Below are 15066 nucleotides of genomic sequence, written 5' to 3'. Positions count from 1 at the left end.
TATTGGCTGTGGTGGTTCTTGAATATTGGGGACACTAACATTTCCAGAAGCACAGCACATGCCATTAGTTTCATCGACCCATTTTTTGGCAAAACAATTAGGGCAAATCTTATTCATGTCGCAGATTTGGACAGAAGACTGTTGAGCATAATCAATCTGTGGTTCGTATCTAAAAGCCGATCTGTTACTGTGAGCTACAACTCGATTGCGAACTCTAGCTCTTGTAGTCTGTTGTCGTTCTCTCTGGTCTTGAAGGCGTTGGGAACGCCCTGAGCTTGATTCCCTAGTGCGGGATTGTATATTTCTGGAATTTTGCTCTTCAAGCCGCTGCGAACGCTCAGTACTTGACTCTCGCGCGTGCACATGAGAGGTTCTTAAATTTTGTTTAGCTAGGCGCTGCGAACGCTCAAGACTGGACTCTCGCGCGCGAACTCGAGAAGTTCTCACATTTTGTTCAGCGAGCCGTTGTGACTGCTGAATACTGGACTCTCGCGCACGGCTTTGAGAGGTTTTAATATTCTGTTCAGCGAGCCGTTGCGAACGCTCGTTACTCGACTCTCTGGCACGCGATTGTGCCACATATTCTCTCTGACTTAAAAGACGATTTTCAGTTTCAGATGAAGATTCTTTATTTCGACATTTTTTTTTGGCCCTGGCCTGAGAATTATTTCTAGAAAGTTGAGATGTTGATCTTTTGGGCATTTTAAAATCATAAAAGAAAAAAACGTCTTCGAACTAAATAATTACCTATATAGCTATGCTATCTTTGAGGTACTTACTACAACAACGTACACAACTACTAACTATTTATTAAATCATACAAATTATTCAAGTAAGTAACTAAGCGACAAAATATTATCAAGCGACAATTTTTTTATTTCCGCACACGACCATTCAGTAGTATATTTAAAAAAAAATTTACTCGTGATATCTTTTGAATGGAATGTCAGAATCTAATAATTTAAAAAGTGATATAAAGGTTTAAAAACAATCTTAAATAATAAATAATTTATTTTGTTAAGGAATAATACCACGGTACAAATAAAGAGTCTTTTCAAGCAGTGGTATTTTAATTATTTTTTTTAATATAAAAAATCGCTTATTGTCACAAAACTATAATAGTTAAGAGATATGACGTTTTTTGTAAATAATGATAAGTTCTACAAAATTGTAATACATCACTTTGTTATATATTCAGTAGTTTTAACAGCATTCGCGATTAAATAAAGTTTTTAGGTTTTTTTTTTCATCTTGGGTTACATTATCGGAGTTTTGGTAACGAATCTTTTTTTTTTTAAACTAAATATAGCCTATGTCACTCAGGGATAGTGTAGCTTTCGAATGGTGAAAGAATTTTTTTATTCGGTGCAGTAGTTTCAGAGCCTATTCGAGACAAACAAACAAACAAAAAATCAAACCTTTCCTCTTTATTATATTGGTATAGATTTATAATATTAGTATAGATTTATAATATTAGTATAGATAACTCTATATCTAACTCGATTATTTTTATGTGATACAAACAACCGTTAGGTGAACAAAAAGTGCAAGAGCATAAAAATATTTAAAATAGTAATTTTTTATAATAATAATTGTTAGTTATAATATTAAAGGAGGAAAGAGAGTAGTATACAATTATTATTCGACTCATGGAAGCTCATAGGGACATCGCCCGATGCTCTCTGAAGGGTGACAAAAATAAAGTCGATGCGCTTTGTAAGGAATCTTTTACATAGCTTAATGTAAAAAGCTTGTTTTAGACATGTTAATTTCAAGAAAAAAGAAAAGGGTTTGCCATTATATTTAAAAATTGGCTTCGGGCAAGTGACGCCGCGGTGGTTCGGGCAGCTCCAATTGTGGCGCGCGATGGCGGATGAACTCATTCGGGTCTTCTTCGATACTCTTCTCCACAGTAGCAATAGCGTCTTCGGTGTGAGCTATATGGCGTCTCTGAGGATGCGTATTCTTAACTAGAGTAAAAGTGGTGCGAAACCTATCCATGGTTATTAGAATAACTGACTCTGCTGGATGATTATGTCGACCGAATATGCGCGCGAACCGAACAATTATTTTGGTAATAAATGTGCACAATTTGCAAACGTTGTTCCGGAGTAAGTCTGTTAAATGTAAAATTACAAACCAAACTGAGTACAAATCTAATATTAGCTGTTAAAAAGTTCAATTCCAAAAAAAGTATTGCCTCATTCAAAACAATATATCTAAACACCCGTTACATGGTCCTCCAGAAAAATATATTTCTGGCCGGAAAAAGATAATAGCTAAATCTTGCTCGAAGGCTTTCATTAGAAAAAATTGCTCACAACATTTCGGAAGCTAGAAAAGCTGGTTGGGCCATTTAATAAATTCACATTAACCGCAACCAGTAGTTTCTTCTGCATCTCATTCTTCAGCTCATTTTCCATAACTATCGTTGCAAATATACTTGACGCCCTAATTTTTTTTTATTATTATTTGTATTTTTTGAATAATTTGAAATCTATTGAAAGTGAACAAATTTCTCGTTTTTCAGAACACCAAAACCAAATTCACTAATTTTTGTATTCATTTGAATTTTCATTCTGGTTGCAGACAGTTTGTAACACCCAAAAAGAAACGACAAAGACCCTATAAAGAATATACCATTAGGCAATTCACAAGCAAGTCTTATGTCTTATGTCGTATTTCAATAGCTTAAAAAATACGACACTTGTGAACACCCCTTATTTGTTGTATGTCATATTATGTAATATTACTACACTTCACCAGCTGGTAATGAAAAATTATAAGAATACAAAAATGCCACAGAAAAGTGACAAACATATAATAAAAGTTATGTTGAAACAGCGGCATTTTGGTTCACATTGCAACCACAGAAACAACAAAATATTTTTATATTTTACCTTCCATATTATTAAAGAAATTGATGAAATTTATTTAATTTATTAATTTTAGACACTTAAACATCAACAATAAAAAAAGTAAACAGGTACAGGTGATAGAATAGCACACTCAAAAAGCATACCTCGCCGTGTTGTATTTGTCGTATTTCAATTTTGTATGGGAAACAACAACGGTGTTGATATGACAGTCATTAAAAATTAAGACAATACGATGATGTGACACCTTGTGAATACCCTACATATATTATATCTATAGATATCAAATACAATGCCATTTTTATACTCTCGCAACATGTTGCTACAGAGTATAATAGTTTTGTTCACCTAACGGTTGTTTGTGTCACCTAAAACTAATTGAGTTAAATATAAGGTTATATATATATAAATCATCAGGATGAAGAGACGAGTTGAAACCCGGGTGACTGTCTGTCCGTCCGTCTGTGCAAGCTGTAACTTGAGTAAAAATTTATATATCTTTATGAAACTTGGTACACATGTTTCTTGATACCGTAAGACGGTCGGTAGTGCAGATGGGCGTAATCGGACAACTGCCACGTCCACAAAACGCCATTAATCAAACAAATAAATTGCCATAACTAAGCTCCGCAATAAGATACAAGACTCTTATTTAGTACACAGGATCACATTAAGGAGGGGCATCTGCAGTTAAATTTTTTTTTTTAATTGGGCGTGGTCCCGCCCCTAATTTATAGGAACCGCGATCAAAATTAGACAGTGGGCGTGGCACCGCCCACATTTAGGTGAAAACCAGTAGCTTAGGATCTGCTTAACCGATTTCAACCAAATTCGGTACATAATATTCTTCTTATATTTTTATGCTACAGTGCGAAAATGAGCGAAATCGGATTACAACCACGCCTATTTCCCATATAACACCATTTCCACTATGCAAATCAAACAACAATGATTGTATCGGGGTAAAACTTTGCTTGAATAATGCGTTTGAAGTATGCCACCTTGTGACCAAAAATTGTCTAAATCGAACCAAAACTATTCAAGTCCCTATGTACTGAATTTGTTGACCCCAGTGCCTATAGTTGCCTTTTTACCGAAAATATCGGTCAATGTGTAAGACATTTAGTTGAAATTCATATAATGAAATAAATAAATAAAACTCTCGATTGGTGTCATTATCAAAATAAATTAAAAAACCAAGACAATAAGTTGGACAAGAATTAAAAGCTCACTCCTGAAACAGAAAGGATTTTACGGCATGTTATCATGACTTATGCATCTAAAAACGCAGTGGACACTAACAAAGTGTTATTGTTGTCCATTCTAAATTCGCTAAAAAGTTTCAATATACGTGCAAGACCAATGATTAAAAAACCGTACATGTCAGCGAAAAACAAAGCAGCTAGATTTGCGTCCCACGGAGAGGAACTTATGGTGTGGGGTTGTTTCTGTGGAGGAAAGGTGGAAAAACTGCGTCGAATCCACGGAATAATGAGAGGTACGGACTATATTAGCATTCTAGTAGATTCACTTATTCCAAGCTTCGAGATTGCTTGGGATTGGATGCGAACCCGGAGATTTGTTATACATGCAAAACAATGATCCTGAAAATTAATTAGCGATCGTAAAAAAGGCTGTTAATTACTTATATAGAAACACCAAAATCCTTAGATGAACTCTGGACTCAAGTTGAACGAATTTGGAACAGCTTTTCTCCGGATATTTTAGAAAATATTTTTAACTCTATGCCTAACCGTATTAAAGCAGTCATACCTCTTAAGTTCAAATATTGTTCATATGAATTGTATTACTTTAAATGTACTATAGCCACCAGAGATTATCAAATGAAGTGCTTGTTAATTAAAAAGGTTTTAATTAAATGTGCTTTATTTTCCGTAAAAAATTTCATTTGAATCTTTATTTTTCTAAAGAGCAGCTGCAATGCGGTTTACTTTTCTATACGTAAACAGTTTTTGAACTCACTGTATATTGATTCAGGCTACCAGTGCAAGAACAAATATTTGATTTTATGGTAATGTGTATACTTTTCCGATCGTTTTGGATTAAGTATAAGAAAAAAAATACGCAAGTAAGCATGTGATAAACTCTTTGTTGTGGTGCACCGCTGCAGTTTTGTGGTATGTATATATGTACATATGTGTTGTAAACAAAGGGGATCCGAAAAATATTAGACTTAGAAATAATACCCAAGTTCGTCTTATATATTAATATGTATGTCTTTGTTTATGTAAACCTGAAGTTTATCTCAAAAGTTAGGCTTATGTATTTGTTATCAAAATAATAGGAGTGCAAATTGACTTCATGGATAAGGTAGAAAAAAATATTGTAAATGTGACTTAATTGTTTCGAATCTATTTTTTTTTTTTTACATAATTAGTAATGAAAAAGATATAAACAAAAAAAGCAAAATATATATTCATAAAAAAAAAATAATATTGAAATTATAATAATAGCCTTTCTAAAAATATCAGGAGTGCCCTAGAAAAATATCCAAAACTTAAAAACTAACAAATTTTTTTAAATGTAAAGCTGTGGGCAAAAAGAATAAATTAAAGTTTTGTGGAACGATCAATGTTGCATATAATTGCAGCACTGCGCTTTGGCAATGAGTTCACAAATTGTTGGCATCTTTGTTGTGGAATTGAGCTACAAGCTGCCTTTATCGTCTTCCAAAGCTTCTTAATATTTGTAGGTGAAAAGTATGCCTTCACTTTTATGATTGTCCGACCATGTTTAACAGTATTTATACAATGTTTTGGAATAAATTCGGTTTTATGTGATTTTATGTCCTGACGAGAGCATTTTTCAACAAACAGAATATTCTTAAATTAATCTGAGAACAATATGCTGCGCCATTTTTCTCCCATTCGCTACTTAATGTTAAATTATGCGAACCGAATCCGTGCTGCTAGGCTTTTATTTGTATAAAAAGGAATTTTCTCGGGATGTGTGCTATTAAATTATTATCCGTCAATAGTCGGCTAATAGTTTGGATACTTGGATTCAAGCTCAGCTCATGCTTTTTTCAAGCTTTGGAAAGAATGTTACCTCGCGTATCTAGTTATGTGATATAGTTCGCGTGTTTCGGCCTTTGATGCCTATTTTACAACATTTCGTACCATCGAAACCGGGGTCCTGATAATCTTTTGTACTACCTTTTACGTTTTTTCATTTGAAATAAATTTCTAAATGCATTCAATTCTCAGGTGTGGATTGCTTTCCACGATCCATTTCATTTAAATCAAATTATACCACATATCAGCCTAAATCGCCCTCAAGTTTATAAAAAATAGAGTTGAAGGTACTTTTGCATCACTTATGTCACAATGAACGACTACTTTTTCTTCCGTGACGGTGATTTCAAATGAGCGCTCCCTATTGAAAATGCAAAAGCAACGCTTATTTGTGAAAATCGGGAATTGCCGAGAACCGAAAAAAATCAAAGACAAAAAACCAACGATCGATTTCGTGATTTGCACCCATATTCAAACAAATTAGATGAAAACAGAACAAAGAAAAGCAAAAACTAGGGAAAACAAATACAAAGGTTCCTTACAAGAACTTGATTCCGATCTAATTTCTTGAAGATACCTCGTCAAATAAAAAAGTTTTACATGCAAGCACGTTCAGTTAATATGCCGAGTATATACTATAGTGTCCGATCTAAATAAATTCTTCGGAGATTACTTTGTTGCTTTAGGAAATAACTCATGCCAAATTTCGTGAAGATATTACGTCAAATAAAAAAGCTTCCCATCCACATCCACAAGCACTTAATTCCGATTATTCAGTTTGTATGTCAGCTATATGCTATAGTTGTCTGATATCGGCCGTTCCGACAAATTAGCAGATTCTTAGTAAGAAAAGGACAGGGTCTTCCAACAAGCACAACGCGATGTTAAAATGAAATAAAACACTAAAATTTGGTCAAAATGGGGTCGTTGTTTTTTTTTTTCATTATGTAGATAATTTTTGATTTGAACAAAACGTCGGCCAAATGACCACTACGGCTCAGTTTGCATATTTCCACTCGCTAGTTTTCGATTACCCGGTGCAGAATTTCGACTAGATTTTCGGCTATAGTGCGCTAAATGTTGTCTTTGAAATCCTCGAACGTTGCTGCGGCCATTTGACTGGGTCTTTTCTCGAAATTAACGAATCACAAAGCTTTGCACGCAATGTGTCCATGCTAAGACGTGAAACATGTGGTCGCGCACCGTCTTGTTGGAAATAGACATCGCCGATTTCATTACATTCCGGAAAAAAGTCGGTCAACATCGTGTTAAACGCTCCCTATTGATGATAACGGCATTTCTTGCCTCATTTCGAAAGAAATATGGTCCGATGATGCCGCCATACCACAATCGAAGCCATTAAACCAGAAAAGGGCCTAATCTGAGAAACCGTGTTTTGCGCGAAGAACTCTTACAGTAGCCACCGCCGAACGTGAATTTGAGTAATAATCTAAGAAAATTTCCGAACGTTATACCAAAATGAAACGTGAGATAATGAAATGGCAAACCTTACTGAACACACTGACAACAATCCGAAACAGATATGACCGCCACGAGTTGTTAAACTCACGTCATCCCTATTGGTAGACGCTGTAAGAATATTCTTAAAAGAATAATATATTTTGCAAATACTTTAAGCATACATAAAACACAATTAAAATGACTACCGTTATCAATAAACAACGCTCGAAATACTAAAGCACAAGAAAAAAATACCACATGAATAAAGTAGCAAATAAATATGTACACCGGCTACTGATTATGAGCATTTTTTGTACTTGTCTTTGCTTATCGTAAGTATTTGTTTTAGTAATATATTTTTTATTATTAATAAGTAAGATCGCCAAGAGTCTATGCAAATAAAAACAAAGAATGTGTAAAAGAAATACAAAAGCAAATACGCGAGATGCTAAGTTCCTTCCCTCCGCATATTTCCATGAGTAGATATTTGCACAATGTGCATGCCTGAGTGTGAGTGGCAAGCAACTATACTTTGTGTACGAAAATTAGGCACTCATACAGTTCTCTGTAGTGTATGTATACCCTGATTCCTAGAAAAAGTTCCCTAATATTATATCGTATGGCATAAGTGCGTATTGATTAAAATAATATGTCTTAAATTTTGATTTATTTTCAGAACACAACAGCGGCACTGATTGAATTACAGCAAACTAATATGCATTTGGATATATCAGCCCATTTAATAAAACCCACAGTTTCGCGTGACTCACCAGTATTGCGAGTTCTTTTTCATGCTGGTACAGATCCAGGTGGACACCTTCAAAGGCAAAAGATATGCGTATTGCTGCACATTTCGTTGAGCAATCAAATTCCGTTAAAAGGTCGTTGCATGCCTGAAGGTGAAGATAATGTTTGTGTTGCTGAGGTAAGCCCATAAAATTTAATTAATTAGGTATGTAAAATTATAAAGAAAATTTTTTGTCTAGAACTTTGTCAATATATTTTCAATAGGCCTTCTTTTTAGTTTTTGAAAATATTGTCATATCCAAACATTCATTTTATTATAAAAAATTGGGTCTACGAGGTTGTTCAGCAAATAACGGGAATTTCAAAATTTCACGGGTTTTTTGATTCCAATTGTCAAATTTTTCTATATAAAAAATTATTTATTTAATTCAAACTTTTTTCTGTCTTAAAGATAGACATTTAAAGAATAATTTCTAAGATTTTCAAAAAAAAAAAAAAACTCCGCCATTGTAAGGTCTTTTCCGGTGACCCTTCGAAAAAAAGGTGCGTCCGCGTCGTCAGCATAACTCCTGACAGGATCATCTAAAATAAAAAATATATATATATGTTTTAGTTAAGAGTTAGTTAGTTTTGGCAGACAAAATGCGTATTTCGGTCAAATTTGCTCGCCTTTTTTTTTTAAATAGTTGTAATTGAAAAAAAATCCTTCGTCCAAGCACGACTAAATTGTATCTCAAACACCTCTATAAAATTTCATTAAGATTGGTTGAGTAGTTTTCGAGAAATCTTGACAACCTACTTTGAAAACACAGTTTCGAGAAAAACGCGTTTCAAGTTTTAAGTGACCATATAGCTGACCTCGATCGCGCAACTTTTCAAAGCTGTATCTCGAAAATTATTATCGGTATCAACTTGAGAATTTAGGACAATATTCTAGAGGTGTTATAGAATTAAATAAGACAATAAATAAAAAATTAATTTGAAGCCGGGAAACCCATGTAACCCCTTAAAAGCCGAGCTGAGCGCCAAATTGATGAATGCGAGAAATCAGCATTTTCATACGAAATCGCAGCGCAGTTTTGAAGAGTTCTTCGGCGCCGACTCGAGTGTTGCATAGTTAATTTGTATGTTGATATGATGGTCTCATATTACTTATAATGAACAAGTTTATAATACCCACAATTCATATTTTCAAAGAAAAACTTAAGACGGGAGTTCACTTATCCATCAGAGTTTATTAAATACCCGCTATTAATATTTGTGACGAAAATTTTCTAATCTATCGGAAATTATTAAATACCCGTATTTTTTACGCCCTATTTTCTTCCTTTTTCTCACAAAACATTCATTAATTAATTGCATTTCTTGTTTTAAATAAAATGATATTCGAACTAAATCCCTCGCGGTTAAAAGAAACTGTTACAAACAACAGAACAACAGTATAATAGCAAAGTACGCGCGGAATTCAGTACTGAACCTTGCATCCATTTTGCGGTACCTAAAATCGATGAGCGCTCATCCTTTCTCATTACAAACTCACTATATGCCTTTGTTAACATTTCTCACACTTTTTTATATCATATTCCGACCGACATGTACTGAATTTAGCAAGATTTCGCTATACAAAAATAGCACTTGTTAATCTCGTCACCGGATGATTTGAATCGAATCTACACGGAAGCTCCTATGCGACTCAGATTTAGCGTCTTCTGTTTGTCAAAAGGGAAATTTATAACAGCTGATTTAGACACTACAAGGAGAAACTAAATTTAAATAAACAAAGAAATTAAAAGCAAGCATCTGGATTCACCCGGCAATCGACTTCCCAAAACAATTGGTTACGAGTCTGAATTGTATACGCATTTTAATTAAACGAACCACATTAAAATACATATAATACCAATATTTATATTGTACAGGTTGGTTGTGAAGTGTCTGCTATCACCTAGAAATAGCACAACTAGCTATTTATTTTTCTCAAGTTGGTAAATCTGTCGTGAGAATACATGCAAAGTTACAAGTCATCCTATCATTTAATTCTTTGTTTACAAGCCGTTTGAAGTTGACGTGTCAGAGTATTTACTATGGAAAAAATTTAATATCGCGCAGTGATTAGATTCTTTGTTTTCAAAGGTTTAAGGCAAAGGAAATTTATGAACCATTGGTAGAAGTGTATAAGGAGCCCTCACCTTCAAAACGCACCGTTGAATTTTGGACTGGTGAGTTTAAACGTGGTCATACTAGGCTTGAAGACGATCCACGCGATGAACGACCAAAAACTGCAACCACACCAGAAATCATTAAGCAAGTTCATAATATTGTTAGTGAAGAGCCAAGTTTGACTAAGCGTAAACACATGGAGAATTACATAAGAAAAAGCTGTTTGGACAATTAGTGCCGCACACGTTAACAACCATTATTTCCTTTAAATGAGAAATATTTAAAACAAGACGACTTTTATAACAAAGTACGACATTACAGTGTTTTCTTTTAACTATTAATAGTAATTATTTTAATTAAATAATTTTTATGACTGGCTATCAATCTAAAACAGGAAGGAGGAGAGTCTAGATCAGTAAATAGGCTAAATGTAATATAATTACTTCAAATTTTTGGTCGGAACATGGTTTTACAATTTATTTAATTTTTTACGCAAAATTTGATACAAATTCTTTGATCCATTACTTTTACCAAATGGAAATCGTCAAGCTCATAAAAACACATCTAACCTTAGCGGCTGCTACAGACAAAGTAAGCAATGAATACAGCAAAAAAGTTTATCGTACTTCTGGGGCATATAATATATCAACACAATAAAAAAAAATGTTTTTTCTGATCACACCTCGTATAACAATATAAGTGCGTTGTTGTGTTTGTTTTTTTTTTTTTTGTTCAAAATTTGCATGAACATATGAATCCATAACATTTTTCTAGCAATTTGTTGATTCCATCGCAAAAGATTGGCGCCGGCTGGACGGGCAGGAATGAATCAAGCCAATTTTTAATCCCCTGTTCGGATGTGAACCGTATTCAAGTGAGGATGGTCTTGTAACATGGGGCGGAGCGTTGTCATAATGGAAAACTATTAGATGAGTTGTTGTCTGTAGAGTTGTTTTTGTAGCAGTAGAAAACCTCCCTAAAGTAGTTTGGAGGAATGATAATGAGCTGACAGTCCTCAGCCGGGTAAAAATCCTGGTCCGTTCCGTAGACTCAACCGTCGTAGAAACGGTAGCGTCCCCCATACTTGATTTCGCCTGGTTTTACAAACTCATAATACACAATGCAAAAACGATTTTTTAGTAACGTTCAATCAGCATTTCTGACATGCAAAATCGTCTTTTAACGTTTCCTTTGCATTAATTCATATGGCACCCAATTTGCTTTTGAATGTACCCGGCTGTTTTTAAACAAAGACTATGCGACTCTTATGTTTGGCAACAATCTTCATCAAGTAATGCATCCTGTCTTTAAATGTTTTTGTCGTCTCACGACGTTCTTCGTCTTCTAAGCCAAATTCACTACCGTTAGATCGTGCAAACAACTTTTGCAGCTTTCTCTCAGCTATAGCATGTTTATTATGAACTCGCACGAAAATAAGATGACTTTCGGCTGAGGATTTTTCGATATTAAAGTAATGAAGAAGAACTTCCCCAAAAACACTTACAAGCATAAAGTTCGACATATTTAAATGAAGCAGAATGATTGTTGTTTACGCTTCAAATGGATGCTATATTCTAAAAAAGACAGATAAGGGTGCAGCTGTCCAACGCATGGAATACCAATCAAGTTTCGACATCTCTTGTTAAACCGCACAAATAAAGTTATATGTAGACCCAATAGGTAACAAATAAGGAAGTTCTAAGTTCGGGTGTAACCTAACATTTTATACTCTCGCAACTTGCAAGGATTAAAGGCCGGGAAATTACTTCAGGTGTTGGCAAACTTTTATGTTAAAGGAAGTATTGATCCAATTCAACCAATTTTTGACACAAAGACCTACTATTATCGAGAGTTTCATTTATTTATTTTATTAGATGGATTTTTCTTTATATATATATTACACATTGACCGATATTTTCAGTAAAAAGTCAATTCCTAGGGGCTTAAACAGTTTTGATTCGAATAAGACAATTTTTGGTCACAAGGTGGCATACATAAACGTATTATTCGCGCAAAGTTTTACCCCGATACAATCATTGTTGTTTGATTTGCACAGTGGAAAGTGATGGAATTTAAAATAGTGTTATGTGGGAATTAGGCGTGGTTGTAATCCGATTTCGCCCATTTTCGCACTAAAACATGGAAATAAGAGAAGAATGTTATGTATTTTAATATTTGGTTTAAATCGGTTTAGCAGATCCTAATATATGGGTTTTCACATAATTTAATTTCTCTTGCGTGCTTAGTGCTTGATTTATCGCACTTTTAGTAGTTTTTAACAGTACCGTTATATGGGGAGTGGGCGGGGTTATCACCCTATTTTTCGCGCTATTGATAAAGGTGCTAAAAACGTTCGTTTTCAGTGAACTTTGTTATTATAGCTTTAGCGGCTTAGGAGATATGCACATTCAACATATTAGAGGACGGGACCACGCCCACTTAAAAAAAAAATTTTAACTGCAGATGCCCCTCCCTATTGTGATCTTGTATACCAAATAAGAGTATTGTATCTTGTTGTGGAGCTTAGTTATGGCAATTTATTTGTTTTTGATTAATGGCGTTTTGTGGGCGTGTAAGTGGTCCCATTACGCCCATCTGCAATACCAACCGTCTTACGGTACCAAGAAACATGTGTACCAAGTTTCATAAAGATATCTAATTGCGACTCTAGTTACAGCTAGCACAGACGGACGGAAGGACAGAGAGACATCCGGATTTCAACTCGTCTCGTCATCCTGATCATTTATATGTATTATATATAACCCTATAACTAACTTGATTAGTTTTAGCTGATATAAACAATCGTTAGGTGAACAGAACTATTATACTCTGTAGCAACAGGTTGAGAGAATATAAAAATGAAAACATTATTTGAGAACCATATAATTTATATTTGGGATATGAATTTATCTAAAGGTTTTTTGTTTATGAGTTTTTTGCCGCAGTCTATATTTACCCTTTTAGTGCCGGGAGCCGATAATCGGCTCCAGCTGTACTTGCAAAAAGTGGCAGAGTCGATATGTCGGCTGGCCCCTTGTAGCGGTTTACTACTCGCATTGCGGGAGAACTCTATCTCAAAATAAATTTGTAATGCGTTATAAATGATCTAATTTCATTACAAGATAATTAAAAAAAGTATTTTTTTGTTTGAACTCTTTGTGGACGACGTTTTTCCTACCGCTTGGAGGTACCTAAATCTAACATAAACACCGTACCTTCAAGTTATGTTTTGTTTTTGTTATGTAATATTGTTTATCTTGTTACAAAATATATATTGGAAATACAAAGTATATACTTTATAATAATTGACTCATATAAAATTATGAGGAAAAGATGCCTGTTTGTATGTGCAAATACGTTTTATACAAGAGATCTCAAATTCATTTCATTTACAAACGTTTATACTTTTGTTTTTTCTATAATATTCAAATAAGGTTGAAAATCCTAGTGTCATTGTTTAGTTCTGTATTTCATCCACAATACGCAGCTATTTGAATTTCATTTTTTCATTTTCGGTTTTTCTTCGCATAGGCACCTCTATTTCGACCGACACTAAAAGGGTTAATACAGTCAGTTTGAATTCAACTCAATCATAGGTAGAATTGACATTTCCCATAAAAAAATTTGGAATAATTTATTTTGGGTCTAATTAAGTTCTAACATTACCTTTTTGTTTGACTTTAAATTGTTGAACATAATATAGACTCCCCTCTCATATGTATATGATTGGCGGACTACAACATTAGTGTCCTTTTCAATTCAAACTCAATCCGTCAAAAAAGTTGCAGTAGAAGCATTAACGGGCTTCAACCTTTTTACCGTTTACAACACTGGGCTGGTGTGGTTGTCGAATCAAAGCCGACAACTGTTACCTAACAGTTAAACATTCGCGCAGTTAATTTCGAAAAAAATATTATTAGAAAATGGAAAGGATTGAAGAGTTTCGTTCACATATCAAAACCAATAGTTAGAAAAGCTTGTTGAACACGTGGTGAAAAATCCCGAAAATGGACGATGCAAATCACAATTTAGTAGCAGTATAAATAAAACTAAGGTACTGTGGGAAATGATACCAACAGGATATGTTGATACAACCAATTGCGCGCGGAAATGTACTAGTAGAATCACTTCCATCGATTATTTTGATAACTTTCTCCAGGAGAAAATCGGAGAGATAAAAAACAAAATATTTTCTTATTTCAAACCTATTAGCTATTTATTTACTGTGAAATTTTTACTTTTTTGAGTTGGCAACATCAATAAAACTGCAACTTTAAGTTGTAATTAGTAAGTTGTTTTAACGCCAATTCAACTGAGTCGAGTTGTAAATGGTAAAAGGGGTATAACTTGTCGAAACGAAGTTAATGTGCATAACCTCCTGCACTTTTAAATAAAGCTATATATGAATAAAATCTTAAACCAAGAATTTTTAAAAATTTGTTCAAACAAAATGGGTTTTTATTCAATGAAGTAGCGCTGTGATCGAATTAGGTCAGTGTGTCTGTGTGCACACGTCCCTTTCTTACCAAGAAGCGGCACATTTGTCGGAACCGCTGATATCGCACCACTATAGCATCTAGCTATGATATAAACTGAACGATCGGAATCAAGTTCTTGTATGGAAAACTTTTTCATTTGACGGCGTATCTTAGAGAAATTGGCAGAGATTATTATCTAAGACAATGCTACAATTCCCGAACATATTGCTCAGATCGGATCACTATAGCTTATAGCTGCCATCCAAATTGACCGATCGAAATCAGAATAAGTATTTTTTTATACCAATG

General features: G+C 34.2%; 1 protein-coding gene across 2 annotated transcripts in view; it reads left to right on the top strand.

Annotated features, from left to right (window-relative positions):
• The window catches only part of dtn (transmembrane protein 132C dtn), a 102093-nt gene that overhangs the window by 57157 nt on the left and 29870 nt on the right, over window positions 1–15066 (top strand). For both annotated transcript variants that reach the window (XM_036370866.2, XM_036370863.2), the window contains exon 3: window positions 8049–8297. In XM_036370866.2, coding sequence (XP_036226759.2) covers window positions 8049–8297 — 249 coding nt within the window. The remainder of the gene's footprint in view (window positions 1–8048; window positions 8298–15066) is intronic.

This window comes from Bactrocera oleae, chromosome 5, assembly GCF_042242935.1.
Source record: "Bactrocera oleae isolate idBacOlea1 chromosome 5, idBacOlea1, whole genome shotgun sequence".
Lineage (NCBI taxonomy): Eukaryota > Metazoa > Arthropoda > Insecta > Diptera > Tephritidae > Bactrocera > Bactrocera oleae.
This window is presented reverse-complemented; position numbering and strand designations above follow the sequence as displayed.